Consider the following 15156-nt stretch of genomic DNA (forward strand, 5'->3'; position numbering starts at 1 on the left):
TTTAGCACAAAAGAACATGTTTGTAAAAAGCAATTAAGACATTCCTTTAATTCTAGTCTCTGAAATTTCTTAGAATTTATTAAATTATCAAAGTAATTTTTACCATCAATTTGTAAATTTTATTTATGAAAATGCTTGTAGAAAAAAAATTAATTTTTTTCAACTATTAAAATTTTGAAATAAAAATTTTTTCTTAAACATATTTTGTGTTCTTCTTATTTTGGCTTGCTTACTTGTTTTATGATTTTTTAAGGTATATAAACATTTTGCCAGTAATGATTATGGCATAATTGATTTAAAGGTATAATAAAAATTATTCATTTTTCATGAAATTTGGTAAACTATTCTACTAAACTTTATGGGACTATTCATTTCGTCTGGTTGTAAACAATGCTGTTTAGATCCTTTAACTGCTGAGATCTAAAAAGTCCACATTTGAATTAGGACGATTCATATATGACAATAATTTAAAGCTAAAGGATTCATCAAACCACATCACTTAAATCTAGACCAACAATTTATAGTGAAATCTAAAATACACTTTTGACGATGTTACAATCTGCAGCCTGCAAAAGAAGGATGTGAATCGCGATTGAGTTCTTCATGATTCCAAAAAAGACAAAAGAAAAAAATTCGCATGCCAGGTCTCGAGTCCATGATTACCGGGTAGGTGTGTGAAAATTTATTTTCCAACAAAAGCAATCATTACGCGACCGAGCCATTTCGACTCACGCCACTTTCTCGTCTCGGCAGGATTTTAGTGTGAATTCCAACCAAATCTTAAGAGCATGTATATTGACGAAAAATCATGGAAATCTTAATTTCTTCGATATTTGCAGATTTTTCTTCAATTTGAATAGGAAAGAAACTTATTCACAACTGCCAATTTATCTCTTGGTTTGGACATACTAAGACCATACCAGACCAGTGGTTTATTTTGTAATAAATTGTTAAATCAACAATATTTGGCATAGAATTAGCAGATTTGATAAGTTTGTATATTAAAGTTTTATTTATAGAGTTTCAGTCAGTGTGTTAGTTGAATCAGGATATTTTATCCAAGGATCTTTATTTCAGAGTTTCCAGAAAATTCACGATATTATCATACAACATTTTCAATGGTGTGATATTTTTACTATCGATTAAGTCATTAGTTTAAAGAAGGCAGTCAAGAGATTAAAAGGATACAATGAAGTTTCAGAGCATCCAAGATTTATTGATTTTTAAATAAAAATTCATCAGACCCTTCATTCCTACTATGGAGTGCTACTACAGAATGAGAATAATGTGCTTAAATGATCCTATGGAAACAGAACAGAACAGAAACTTCTTCAATTTTTATGAATTAATTAAATTCTCTTATTTTTATTCTCCATTTCAGAGTCAGTCCAATTTTCAGGCATATGTATATATTTTTTCATTAAATATAAGTTGTGTCACTTGTTCAGATATGAAGTGAACAAAGCCAGCAATACATTAAAAAGAGCATCCATTAAAATGCATATTTTTTTTGTCTTTAAGTCTTCAATGACTCCACATCTGAATAAAAGAGTAAAAGGAGAGAAAATATAAATATATATAACGCAAATGTGATTCACATTTGTCGCTTGATATGTTGGCCGATACTTTTTCACCTTTTTGTTAGCGCAAATTAACGTCTGTTTCTTTAAAGGAAAAAGAAACGAAGAATCTTTATCAATTCACAAATCCCACTCGTATTTTTCCTTTTTATTCATTCTTTATAAAGAATTACAGTAGCTGCATTTTAGAGCGACACCGAAATGTCTAATGTAAAATTCATTCGTTTTCACCATATTACGATAATACGAATTTCAACTTAAGGAGTATGTGTCTCTCTTATTCTATTAGGAATTTTAAATTCCAAAGCAAGATTAAGAAATCGAAAAAAGCAATTTAAAGAGTATGTCGAATTTTAAAAACCGAAAACCTTTTAATTGATTTTTTTCACGAGATTATGGTAGCTGCATTTTTTTAATTATTTTTCTCTTTATTTTTATTTGTTTCTTTTGCTCTTTGCTGAAACTCGTGTCAGGTGTGTGAATCTTTTCATTTTTTTTTTTTCTTATTTTAAATATTTAAATTGAATGAAGCTTGAAACAATATATTTAAATTAAGTAACTTAGGTGAATGAATAATAATGGAATGGAATGCATGAGATGAGGATTATCAGCATCATATGCACATATATGCAAAAGGTCAAATATTTTTTCATGTGTTAATCAAGTTTATTAAATGCATGACTTTGTGAATAACATTTTTTTATTCAACATCCAACTCTTATGTAGTGAATTAGAAGGTGTTTTCCTGATCTTGTTAATTGCATACCTCCTCTTGATATTCCTATTTAAAAATGAAAAAATTTCAACCAAATGGTAAGTTTTCAAAGGAATTTCTTGATTATGAATTAAGTTGATTTCGAGTCGATTTTTCCATATAAAATACAAATCTACTATGACCTCAGTACCCGAACTGACAATAAGAATACTCATGAGTATCCTAACAAAATCGATTATGTTCGATTGTATTGATTGAGTAAACTCATGAACACCCCCAAGTAGACAAATGTATGCTAGTCATCAACTGGATATTAACTTGCCATCAACTAGTTATAATGTATTCTTGCCTACTTGGGGTCTATAAGGGGAAATTAAGTTACCCATAAAAACTCTACCCTTATGAGCAAGATAAGCAATCAATCGTTTTCTATCAAGACTTTTTCAAATGAATATAAGAAATGCAATTTAAATATTTTAACCAAGAATTCACTCAATTTTTTAATTGTGTGAAATTTGAAGAATTTCTGAGGATTTTTTAAATTTTTAATTTCTTTCAGCAATCATTTCAGAAGTAGTTAAAAATCCAAAGTTTTTCGGATAGAAGTCATTTCCCTTTTTTCCATTGACTGCATTATAACATTTTTTTATGGTTTCCTTTTTCATAAATAAAGATAAATTAAAGTTTGAATATTTCTTGCAAAAATTGATGGATTGAATTTTTAATTTTGCCATTAAGAAAGTTATTGTATTTTTGGAATATAATTCTTGTGCAAGATATACAAAAATTGACAGATTATTCCTTAAAATACAAAAATATTCTAGCCAAGAATGTACATAAGAACCAATTCCGATCTGCAAATATTTAAATGTTGCTATCGCGGCGACGAGGCGTCAGTAGACTAAGAACCAATCGGCAGTCACTAGGCAAAAACAATCAAATTTGCAATCAATGGAAAATCCTTACTTTCGAATCATTCTTATTGAAATTTCACTTATCGATCAGTAAAAAATTTCTGAGTAAGATTGTTGATGTTCTTTTTGAAAACAAAATCAACACAAAATTGGAAGTGAGAAAATTGTGAATTTATTTTAAAATTTATGAAATCTAAAATTTATTTCATTAATTTGAATTTCAATCACTCAATGAAATATGGATATCTAGAATATTCCTTTTAAAAAATAAGCGAGGAGGGGGTAACTATCAATAAATTAATGGAATATCAAATACTAAGAAAAGAATTTTGTTTCAAAAGCGATTGCATATAAAAGCGATGTTTCATAGACATTTAAAGATTACACTAATGAAATTCATAGTAAAGTATTGTCGTAAATAGCTTTTTTATGAAAAAAGGGAAAAACAGTCAAGCGAGAACAAACAGAAATGTGAATAATTTTCAGTGAGCAATGTGAGAAAACTGAAAGCTCAATTTAGAAAGAGAAAGAGAGCGAGAATAAAAAATCAGACATATGTCTATCTCTTACTAAGTTGTAAAAATGAAATAGAAATGTTTGGAAAGAGATAGTGAATAAGAAGGAGGGACGTGAAAAGATTAATTTAGAAGAGAACAGACTTTGGCAATTTAGGATTTGTTTTGATTTTTACCCTAGAATTTGCTATTTTATTAATAATTTCAAATCAATTTCATGCTGTCTAGGGATGTTGATCGACACTAATAGAAATTCTGTCAATATAATTCCGAACAAATCAAGTGCTGAATGCAATTCCAACAAAAATTCCATTTCTCAATTTCCAAAGCCTGAGAATTAAATTTCTTTTTAAAAATGAATGCTTGCTTTCTGAACTATTGCATCTCATAGAATATTTTTGGTACAAGATGAAAATAAGCGGAAGTTTTAAATTTTTCTTTCCGACGTCTACTTCTACTTCCCTTTCAAGATTTAATTTTCTTGATTAGTTTTTGCAATTTTTTACATCAATTTCTTTGTTTTTGCATTAGATCTTCTTAAAATGCTTCCTAGAATTTAGGAAATTATTCAATTTACCTTTAAAAATATACTTCCTTTTCATTTGAATGCAGTCAATATTGAACAGAAAGAAGAGATGAGAATTGATTTTAAAATAATCTGAAGGTCGCCATTTTTAATCGATTATGTATTGAAAGATTTAAAGATTGTTTCTCTTCATGTCTGTCTCACCATCACAGCATTTTTTGTTCTTTAAAAGTTTCGGAAGAATCTTGCATTTTCAATAATTTAAAATATTTTTTTATAAACATTCTAATATCCGACATACATACATGTACATGCAAACGTTACTCTCTGTAAGTTTCGTGATTTAAATTTGCATGCATGTTATGATATGAATGAGGTATACGGCAAATATATCAAAAAAATATTTTCAGATAAAAATCCTATCGTTGAACGATTAATTTATCGATTTTTATAATAATAAAGAATTCATTGAAGATAAAACAAAGAATAAATAATAAAAATTAATGCACATTAGGGAATAAATATTTTTGGATATTCCGAAAAAAAATAAGGAATTTTTAAATTGTATAATTTATAACAATTATTGCAAGCAGGTTTTTTTCTTCTTCGGTTGCTTCCGTTTGATAGTTGAGCACTTTACGTATATGCAAAACTGTATTGATACTGTCAGAAATTTTTCAAAAATATGTAACAGCAACAACAACCACACAGTTCTCTTCTTCATTTATAATCATTAGCATTTAAGAATATTTTCGAAGGAATTGTTTCAAACACATCTTGCCGATCCAATTATAAAGAACGGAAGTGAATAATTCATTAAATTGCCACTGAATCGATCCGATAGCATAATTTAAATTTCAATTAAAATGCACATTGGCTCTGCATACTCGAGCAAGTCACTGAGTTTATCGTAATCAATCTATAATTATAAGATGTTTTTGGCATTTTTAAGAAGGTCTTTTTTGGGGTCTACTTCTCTTTACTCTTTGAAACATATTAGCACTTTTAATGGCAGTGCAATTTTGAATGGAAATTAGACATATCAAAAATATGTATGTTTTTCTCCTTCCTTCATAAGTAAGCAGATGTAACCTTTCAGTTGTCAAAAAAATTTAGCTTAAAACAGTTTAAACTTTCATAACAGATCATCATTTCCATCATACTTTTGCTTGCTTGCTTATTCAGTTCTTTAACTCTTGTTAAAATAATTTTTCTAATACGAGGCATATCTTCATCAAACATATGGAAATGATAATTGATGGATGATGTGCAATTTCATTTCTTGGATTGTCTGGCTCAAAAATTAATATTTTCAACTCAAATTGGTCATTCCGTAATGATATTTGTCAAATAAATGATGATTTTATTGGCATCATCTGTCACAATAAACGGACTCTTGATTTGCATAATTGTTTGGAGTCTGATAAATTTTATGCAAATTAAAGATCACCCGTAAGTTAAAGATGATACCCGAACAGCATAACGTATTTGCTAAGTCACTGTCGTGTAAGTTGTAGTGTAAACTCGTGTATTCAGCAAAACGCGAAATAATTTGATTACAATATGACATCAGATTTCGACGCATTTTTATGGCAAATTTTGTATTGCTCGGGATAAATGTCATAATTAAATGCCTCTTTCATCTGTCTCTACAAGGCACACGGTGTATGTAACAAAAGGTGCAATAACTGAGTTTTTAAAATTCTTGAGCATATTATTCTTACAAGACTTTGCACTGTATAGTTATGTTTATTTTCGGACCAATTTTTACAGTTTCACACCAGCCTCTTCTTTAAAATACTTATTGAATAGCAAAAGTAATTGACCTCACAAAACTTCTATTTTCAGCTAATTTTCTTAACAAGAATTGATTATTATTCTAAGTTTGTCGGTCTGTCATTTTTTGTCGCGTAGCTTCACTTAAATTTGCTTAAGTTTTACGTACGTAAAAAACCTTACAACAGTTGTAAAACTGACCTAAAAATGAAGTATAAGTGACAAAAGAATCGTATTAAAGCATTTAAAAAGTTTTAATGTGCGGATCTAATTATAAAACATACTTATTTGTATATTTGGGTTATTATCTAATTTAATTTCAGAATTGAGCAATACACAAGAACATTGGCAGGTATTTTAAAGATTTTTCAGATTTGAAAATAATTGCGATTCGCATTGCATACTTGGATCGAAGTAAAAAGTGCCCTGAAAGTCAGTTGCTTTTCAAATCGGTAACCGTCATATTTACAAAGAAAATCTTTTAAGAGAAATTTTAATTAAATTACGTACTAATTAATGTAAAAAAGTATCAGAACACAGTGGACAGAGTATAAACTTTCATTAATTATAAATTCAGCATAAATGGAGAACGTACTAAGGGATAAAAATGAAAATGTTAGTATTTGAAATTTGCGTTTGATTTTTCTCTTATTATGCATTAATATTACTATAAATAAAGCATCGTAGTGAGAAACGAGAGATGAAACTAGTAAAGTGAAAGATACACGCATAAATTATTTTCTTCTAAAACTTTAAATTAAAAATAAGTGAATTCATCTGTATGTAGTTTATTTTTAATCTCGTCGCGAATAAATAAGAAGAAAATCTTTAATGCTATAATTTACGTTTTATTAGGGTATACTTGATTGATAGGTACAGTAATTAGATGTGCAATCTACATTTTTCATCTCAATGAGATTTTCAATGAAAATATATTGGATCTGATGCAAATATTTAATAATTCACATAATTGTGTGAAGGGATCTTTTGTATAGTTCATGCCAAGATTTTTACACATTTTCGCGGATTCTATTTATACTTCCTTGCTATTCATTGACCATTTGTTTACTCACGATTTTCTCTCCTATAAACATCACTCATATTATCTTCCTTTATAATGCTGTATTTTGTCTTTCGTCAATATAATAGGTTTCAACTGGACAATTACTACTTCCTTCAAAAACCGACATGGAGAATTTATCAGCAGGAAATTTAAAAGGTAATTATTTTATTATAAGGCATTGTGTTTATTAATAACTTTAATTATTTTCTAGAAAATCATAATCCAAGATCATTATTGGAAATTGCAAGTGATACATCAACAAAATTCCAATTAGATGCTTCAACACCTAATAATAAAAATTCCAAGAAAAGTTCTTTTAAGGATGTATCTTTCAACATAACTACAGGAAATAACGAATCCATTTCATGTCAAGAAAATATTCCGTTTAATGAATCTTCTTCTGGTCTTAGCTTCCTAGCTAATGGATTTAATAATTTAAAAATTAAAACAGGTATGAATGTTTAATCCTATTCAATCCATAGATGATCCTTTTATTAATGATCTCCTTCTATCATCACTCGCTTTTATTAAATTCATACAATCATTTAATTCATTAGAAAATGCCATAACCAAATTCTTCCATATTTCTCCTAAAACAGACGAGACAACATCAGATGATGAAGAGCAGTTTCTATCGTTTAATGATATGAGCAATCGCATTGCTGATCAAACTAGATCAATGGAAAATCTCAATGAAAAGCATGACGAAACTCTTATTCTTGAAAATAATCAGTCTGACCTTAAAAGTCCTGAAGATAATGCCATTGCCATAACAAATAATACTGTAGAAGCTATTAAGGAAGATGAGATTATTGCTGTTAAGGAATTATCAGAACCTGTTGAAATTGTTAAGGAACAGACTGATTCTATTGAAATTATTAAGACACGAACTGATTCTGTTGAAATAATTAAGGAACAAGCTCAACCTGTTGAAATTATTGAGGAACAAACACATCCTGTTGAAATTATTAAGGAACAACCAGAACCTGTTGATATCGTTAATGAAAAAACAAATGTTGTTGAAAATATTAAGGAACAAGTAAAACCTGTTGAATTTGTTAAAGATCAAATAGAACCAGCAGAAATTATTAAGGAACAAATCGAATCCGTTGAACATAAAATTGTTATTCAAGAATCCGAGCCAATTGAGAAAAATGAAGAAATAATTGTAAATGATCATAAAATGCCAATTATGCAAGTAGAAAAGGAAGTTAATGTAATTAAGGATGAAAACGAAAGATCTGATGAAAAGGAACAAAATATGCCAATTGCTGAGAAAGAAGTATGTGAAGAAAAAATAAATGAGGATGTGATTTCTGAAGAAAATGCTGAATTTGAAGATGCAGAAGATATGCCTCAGTTAGATAGCACAAATGTTGTTTATGACTCTCCAAACAATGCATCTGGAAATATCACACAAGTTTTAAATGATTTTGAAATATCGCCTGATCAAGATCAAAATACCCAGAAAATAGCCACAGAAAACTCCAAAACAACTGAAAACACGAAGATTAATGATACTTTTGATGAAATGAAACTTAAAGAACTTCCAATGAATGCAACATTTGAAGAGACTGAGCATGCTGCTCAAAATACTTCTTATTCCATGCATACAACAATGCCTTTATATGATTTAGAGCAACACGAATCTCAATTTTCATCAACGTTTAATAAATCCAGTGATCATGTAGAATTTGCTGATGCAAGAAGTATTGGCATGGAAAATCCACAATTAACACAGATTATTGAAGAATCGCATATTAACAGTACATTTGATACATCGAGGCATTCCGATGCTAATATGATGCATTCAACATTCAATCAGACAAAACCTGTTGATTCACCAACATTTTCAAATATTGATGATTTAAGGGTTAATAGGACGCATAACATCAATGAATGCAAATCAAATATTAACGTTACACAGGATATGCTTAATTTTGATATGAGCTTAGCAAGACCAAACATCCAGAATGAAACTGTCACTTTGAATAACACATTTGAAGGAATTAAATGCACTAACGACAACAAAAATTTCACCGAGTCTCTTCGACCTAATTTAGATATTCAGTTTAAAATGCCAACCATGCCAGTATCAAGAAAATCCACAGAAAGAAACCAAAATCAAAATTTTGGCAACGAAGAATTTACGAGTGCTGTCTCATGTAAGTATTTTTGTGCTAAAAAATTCTAGCAATATTTAACGGATTTTTAAAATTCAAAAAAGTGCTATAAAATGAACCAAAACAATAGCACTAATACACTTATAAATTGTGTAATCATTGATATGACACCCACACAAATTTATAAATTGTACAATACAAATAAAGTGGGTGTTTCTTTAACAGACTTAGTACAAAATATATACAAAAATATGATAAGTACTAAGAATGTAAGAAAATAATTAGTACAAGAAATAAGAAAAATTGAAAAGTGACGTATTAAGCTAAGTGACGATCTGAAATTGACGAATTTGTACAAGTAAATATTAGTTTAAAGTTTTTGCATTATTTTAACAATGTTTAGGTATCAGAAAATTGATTTTTCTACCATATCTAATGAAAACATAATTTTTCCTATGTTTTCATTTTGATTTTCATTCATTTTCATCCCAAACATGACTCATGTGGTGCTTACTAATTCTATTTATTTATTTTACAGATAACTTTGGTGACTCCGATTTCGATTTTCTCCAGAAATTTGGATCAAATTCATCGGATCAAAATTTCGGGAGAGATTCTGTTTTATTAAAATTTGACCCATTATTGGCTAAGCCAATACCGCAAGCAACAACGAATTTTGAAAAGCTAGCAGAAGAGGACGAATTAGTTAGTGAGACTGTACCAAAAGATTCAACAACTGAGTTACAATTGCAAGAGACTAAAAGTGCTGAAAATTCATTTTCGTCTGTAGCCGATGAATTTCCACAATTAATTCCTTTAGATACTAAAGATATGAGTGTGGAAATTATGAAGGATATTGCTTCCGAAAACGAAAAACAGATTGATAATCTCGATTGTGAAGAAATTAAACATAGGTAACTTTGAAAATTTGTTTAATTTCTCAATTTGTGCATTAATGCTTGACGAATTTAAACCCTTTAGTTCTATTGATCATCACGAAAACCAGAATAATAAACTTATGGAATTGGAAAACAAAATGAGAATGGAGGCAGAACAAAGAGAAGAAGTATTACTTAAAAGGTAATTGCTTTCTCGTTTATTAAAATGTCAAACTATCATATTCATTATTATTTCCTTTTTAGGATCTCTGAAAAAGATAAACAGATATCCAAAATGAGGTAACGTCAATTGAATTTATGACGAATAATTCACACATGCTAACGACACTCTTAATTTATCACAATTTCAGCAATGTTGTAAAAGAGTATGAGAAGGCGATAGCAGAATTAATTGCAGAGAAAGAACAATTAGTACAAAGCTACGAGAAAAAGTGCGCCGACTTAAAGAACGATAGTGAGATGAATGCCCAACATTTAACGTCTTTGGAATCAACATTTTCAGACTTACACGCGTAAGTATAATTAAGTCCACTTATGCTCGTTTATGACTATTAATGTACTTATTTCATAATTAGGAAATATGAGAGAACTAAACAGCTAGCATTAGATCTCAAGGAACGAGAGGAGAGTACTTTACAAGACCGTAAATCACTTATGGATAACTTAAAAATGCAGGAGGCCAGATACGATAAAATGAAGACACACGCTATGGCACAATTGGAAATGTATGTATACATGACTTCTTGCACGACCATTGAATAGTAAAAAATTTAAATTATCAAGCATAAGCTCGTAAAACTTTTTATGGCAAATCGAAGGAATTTTTTTGTTGATTTTTGTGACGTAGAAAATTGATTTTTTTAAAAAGTAGTCTGTGGAAAAACACTACATTGTCGAGCCAATTTCTTACAACACACATTTATGTTTCTATTTTAGTGCAAACAACAAACTTGCGGAAATGCTTCGAAATCATCAGGCAGAAGTGACAAAATTAAAAGCACAGCTTAAGAAGGAAGAAATTTCTCGTGCATCAATAAACGAACAGCTTATTCAGAAATCAAAAGAGAATGAGGAACTGGTTAAAATATGTGATGAACTCATTGGAAATCATGGAAATTCTCACGCCGTTTAATTTTTTAATTAACTCAATTATGTATTCTTTAATTTAGTCGTTAACTATAAGTCCTTGCAATGTTACAACATTATTATATTAATTTTCCTTTTGCTTTTGGCATAAAGCTCTGATCTATACTGATTAATTAATAAAACTCTAATAGTAATACATAAAATCACCGCATACAAATGTTTCTTATTGGATTTTTTCTGCTCATCTAAATCGGCATACTTCGGTCAATACAAAAATTGTTGAATTGACAAATTTTGAATTTCAGAAATCGGTTATAAACGTTTTTTAAACTGAATACATTTGGGGCCGCTCACCCCTAATCATCGATCTTAATAAGTGAACGACCCCTTTCTGAAAAAGTCGCGCCTTTTACAACAAACCATTTTATCTTTCTATATTATTTTACAAGTTAATTAAAGCATTTTCTGTTGACTAAATTATTTAATTAAAAACTTTTCATTATAATTAACGGATTGCATTTGAAGAATATCGATCAACTTGCTACTTAAGAGGTAAATATTGAAAAATATTTTTGTGAGTAAAAAAACTTCTGAAATCAATTCAATTTTTCAGACCTAGTTCCGCTTACATACTATTCAATTGAATGCTGTTCCCCCTAATTGACTGTTTATCTATCTAAAATACCAAAATTTGTGAGCTATATTTTTGAGTGAAGACTTTAAAAGAAAGAATTATGTACGCGAAAATATCTAAATTTGTAAATATTGAAGAATATGCTGCCAATTTTGAATCTGACTTGAACAAAGGTAAAATAGAAGTCGTTAGAACATACTTTTAACCAATAGAAAGTTGATAATAATTGTTACGTCCAAATTTATGCGTCGTTAAAGATGAAAAAGCAAAAAGTTTTTGGAGTAAACAAATTCTGATCTTAATTGATAATTTTGTAAAGCAAATAAGAAGTAATGAGGATGACAATGACGACAATAAGGATAACAACCATCATGAGACGAAAGAAGATAAGATTGTCAAATATCAGACTGAATATCAAGTGAAAGTAAAAGTACTAATGGAAGAGTTAGGTGTCAAAGTATATCTTTTTAAGATAAATAGGAAGAAAAATAATGTTATCATTTTTTCCACTTTAGTCCGACTAAATTCCTTAGCATACGTCATCTTTTACAACTGAATGAAGAATTATTACAAAAGTATGAATTTGGAGACATTTGGCGATATCATAAGCTGGAAGAAAACACAAAAGCTTTATCATTGTTGGAAAACAGATTACAAGAGGTAGCGACGATAGACAATACTTATAGTAGATTCGAGACACTATTTTATGGATTGTTATCAGCCAACATATTTGATTCTGGTATTATCTCGTTTTTATAATCTTATTTAACCACATGACTATCATGAATAATAATGTTTACATTATCATACAATGTATAGGAGCAACGGCTGTGCAACAAATTCTTAAAGAGAACAAAAACTTCAATTTTGACGATGCTATGCTCAAAGTTCAGCAACGTCCATGGTTGGTGGATAATTTTGATAGTTTTATGGATGTCTTATTGCAGGTATTCGTACATTAATAACATCCAATAAAGAATTATTCATGATAAGATAAATTTTTTAGGGAAAGATAAAATGTATTACATTCTTTGCGGATAACTGTGGAATTGATTTATGTTTAGGAGTACTTCCTTTGATTGTTGAGTTTCTAAAGTTTGACATTAAAGTTTTGTTATGTGCAAATTCTGGGCCAAGTCTTAACGATATTACAATAAATGAGCTGATCAATGTAATTGAAACGGCTGGAAAATTTTGTGACCTTATTAAAAATAGCTACGAAAATAAAAACCTAATCCTATGTGAGAATGGACAAAAAGGCTGTTGTCTCAACTTTTTGGAGATTGATGAGTAATGAACACAATTAATTTTAGAAATAATAAGGATTAATAACTCATTTTGTTTACTCTAGGAAACTAGTTGATTTGATGATAAGCATGGAAGTCGATTTAATTGTGATTGAAGGAGTAGGACGAAGTATTCATTCAAATTTCAATGCAAAATTCAAATGTCAAAGCCTGAAATTAGCTGTAATCAAGGTGAGTTAAGAAAATAACGTCCATGTTCAAAAAATTTAGGATATTTTTAACGTTTTTGATATTTTTAAAAATTATTTTTGCAAATCATAAAATTTAAAATTTTGAAAACCGTTAAAAAAGCTCAAATTTTTTGACAATCATGTTCATTAAAAAGAAATGACCAAATACCAGGATTCTTTAGTAAAAAAGAAAATATATTTTATTATTGCAGAACAAATTCTTAGCTGAAGGCCTAGGTGGTAAAATTTTTGATGCAATATGTAAATTTGAATGTTATAAATAATTAATAATTTTTCTTAATTTGTTTCTTATATGATTTCTCATTGGAAGAAGTAAAATAATTTTAAATATTTGACTTTTATTTTCTTAAAATATGATTTTACTATTAAATACAATCAACAATTGCGAATTAAATTCTTAAATAATATATTTAAAAAAAATACATATCCAAAATTGCTTTCTATTTTTCCATTCTTTTGTTTTGTTTTATCTTTTTACCTTGATTCATTTTCCACTTAAAAATATTTTTTGTAAAAATATTTCAATCGCACAGATGAGTGTAGAAAAACAAGTTTTATGACGTCATCGCTCAATGTGAGAGAGGGATGTGAGTCATCGGGAAAAAAATTATGGCAACAAGCAGTTTTTGCGATTGAAGCTTCTCAATTTTTAATCGAAATGTGACATCCACTATCATGATGGTCAATTACTTGCTTTTTAAGGTCAAACACATGTTGCTTTAAATTTAATAACACTGATCCGAGTTCACCGTTCTCAACTTTTAAGATTTTAACACGATCCTCCAATTTGGATATTCTCTCTGTAAGAATTATAAGACAAAATGTTAAAATTGCAGTTCCGTAATTTAACACACATTAGCAAATTACCTAGTTTTCGTTTTCTGCATTTTGATGCTGCTACGCGATTTCTTTGTCTCTTACGCTCAAGCTTAATCTTTTCTTGTGATTCCATGTCTATTGGATTAATATTTTGATGTGCAGGACTTGCAGGCTCGGGCTCCTCTTTAATCTGTTGAAGGAGCATATTTGAATTATCTGATTCTGAGTAATTAATTCCACCACCGCTCATGCTTGGAGCGTTTTGTATTGCTGATTTTACTTGATTTCCTGTCTCGCGAGTTTTTAATTTATTAAGCGCGTCTTCAAATCCTTTTGCGTAGTCTTCTTGCTCAGTAGTAATCTACAAATGTAATATTATTTAATATTTTTTGGCTACTATTCCTATCTAAATTATTCAGAAGCATATCTATGTATTATAAAAACCACTTCCTTTCTATTATTATTTTTGTCTTTGTACTTACTTTTGAAGGCTGAAAGACGTCTTGAGAAGGAGTTTGCATCGATGATGGAGTTTGTAGAGTGTGTGTATCCAGAATGAAATTTTCAAGTTCGGGACTTTTTATGATCATTTTTTCCACATCGGGTGTTGACAAGAGGAGAGCATTAGAATTAATTTTTTTATTTAAATCGAGTGTCAATGGTCTCTTCATTATTGGTTCACTAGATTTCTGTTCGTTAGGCTTATTATCTTTATTGTTACTATTATTCGGATTATTATTATAACTCCTCATTTTTATTAATTTTATTTTATTATAATTTAAGCACTTTAAAATCCGTGTCTATCTGTAAAAATTTAAAAAAATACTATTTCTGAATTGATGATTCATCCGCAGATATATAAGACTGTAAGCTTTCTAAATATCATTCGAAATTGTTTTCGAACATCGAAAGCTTTTTTTGATTTAAAATTCAAATTCAAAAGATGTCGTTAAAATTAACGGCTAAATATGATAAAAGCTCTATTGAAAATATCTATAAAGGATTGAA

The 15156-nt window shown here is 29.1% G+C and overlaps 3 protein-coding genes across 5 annotated transcripts; 2 read left to right on the forward strand and 1 right to left on the reverse strand.

The window, feature by feature from the left end:
- The first annotated feature begins 6469 nt into the window (after positions 1 to 6469).
- Positions 6470 to 11403, forward strand: tacc (transforming acidic coiled-coil protein). 3 transcript variants are annotated; one of them, XM_070637327.1, is made up of 10 exons: positions 6470 to 6641; positions 7176 to 7245; positions 7301 to 7540; positions 7647 to 9254; positions 9751 to 10126; positions 10194 to 10292; positions 10355 to 10390; positions 10462 to 10623; positions 10687 to 10836; positions 11048 to 11403. In XM_070637327.1, exons 1-10 carry the CDS (start codon positions 6609 to 6611, stop codon positions 11241 to 11243), a joined length of 2970 nt encoding a protein of 989 aa, XP_070493428.1. In that variant the 5' UTR covers positions 6470 to 6608; the 3' UTR covers positions 11244 to 11403. The 3 variants fall into 3 exon arrangements, with proteins under 3 accessions (XP_070493428.1, XP_070493429.1, XP_070493430.1); XM_070637328.1 differs by having other exon boundaries at positions 7689 to 9254; XM_070637329.1 differs by lacking the exon at positions 6470 to 6641 and adding an exon at positions 6763 to 6899.
- Positions 11404 to 11610: 207 nt separating this feature from the next.
- Positions 11611 to 13681, forward strand: LOC139088279 (4'-phosphopantetheine phosphatase). Its single transcript, XM_070637435.1, has 8 exons — positions 11611 to 11749; positions 11811 to 12004; positions 12089 to 12275; positions 12347 to 12570; positions 12651 to 12778; positions 12838 to 13121; positions 13183 to 13309; positions 13521 to 13681. The coding sequence occupies exons 2-8, from the start codon at positions 11932 to 11934 to the stop codon at positions 13590 to 13592; spliced, it is 1095 nt and encodes a 364-aa protein (XP_070493536.1). The 5' UTR covers positions 11611 to 11749; positions 11811 to 11931; the 3' UTR covers positions 13593 to 13681.
- Positions 13648 to 14980, reverse strand: Jra (Jun-related antigen). The gene is made up of 3 exons (XM_070637436.1): positions 14631 to 14980; positions 14197 to 14509; positions 13648 to 14129 (listed from the first exon to the last, which is right to left on the reverse strand). The coding sequence occupies exons 1-3, from the start codon at positions 14898 to 14900 to the stop codon at positions 13972 to 13974; spliced, it is 741 nt and encodes a 246-aa protein (XP_070493537.1). The 5' UTR covers positions 14901 to 14980; the 3' UTR covers positions 13648 to 13971.
- Positions 14981 to 15156: the final 176 nt, after the last annotated feature.

Source organism: Chironomus tepperi, unplaced genomic scaffold (genome assembly GCF_022539635.2).
Source record: "Chironomus tepperi strain 1889 unplaced genomic scaffold, CSIRO-AGI_Ctep_v1 contig_161, whole genome shotgun sequence".
In the NCBI taxonomy this organism is placed as follows: domain Eukaryota; kingdom Metazoa; phylum Arthropoda; class Insecta; order Diptera; family Chironomidae; genus Chironomus; species Chironomus tepperi.

What these genes read in the sequence shown, in the direction of transcription:
- Jra (XM_070637436.1), bottom strand. Translation starts at nt 14,900, where the DNA reads ATGAGGAGTTATAATAATAATCCGAATAATAGTAACAATAAAGATAAT. An exon ending in ACGTCTTTCAGCCTTCAAAA is followed by an intron (nt 14,510 to 14,630) that starts GTAAGTACAAAG and finishes TTACATTTGTAG; the next exon opens with ATTACTACTGAGCAAGAAGA. An exon ending in ATGCAGAAAACGAAAACTAG is followed by an intron (nt 14,130 to 14,196) that starts GTAATTTGCTAA and finishes TAATTCTTACAG; the next exon opens with AGAGAATATCCAAATTGGAG.
- LOC139088279 (XM_070637435.1), top strand. Translation starts at nt 11,932, where the DNA reads ATGTACGCGAAAATATCTAAATTTGTAAATATTGAAGAATATGCTGCC. An exon ending in TGAATCTGACTTGAACAAAG is followed by an intron (nt 12,005 to 12,088) that starts GTAAAATAGAAG and finishes GCGTCGTTAAAG; the next exon opens with ATGAAAAAGCAAAAAGTTTT. An exon ending in GTAAAAGTACTAATGGAAGA is followed by an intron (nt 12,276 to 12,346) that starts GTTAGGTGTCAA and finishes TTTCCACTTTAG; the next exon opens with TCCGACTAAATTCCTTAGCA.
- tacc (XM_070637327.1), top strand. Translation starts at nt 6,609, where the DNA reads ATGGAGAACGTACTAAGGGATAAAAATGAAAAT. An exon ending in AAACAGATATCCAAAATGAG is followed by an intron (nt 10,391 to 10,461) that starts GTAACGTCAATT and finishes TCACAATTTCAG; the next exon opens with CAATGTTGTAAAAGAGTATG. An exon ending in ACATTTTCAGACTTACACGC is followed by an intron (nt 10,624 to 10,686) that starts GTAAGTATAATT and finishes TTTCATAATTAG; the next exon opens with GAAATATGAGAGAACTAAAC.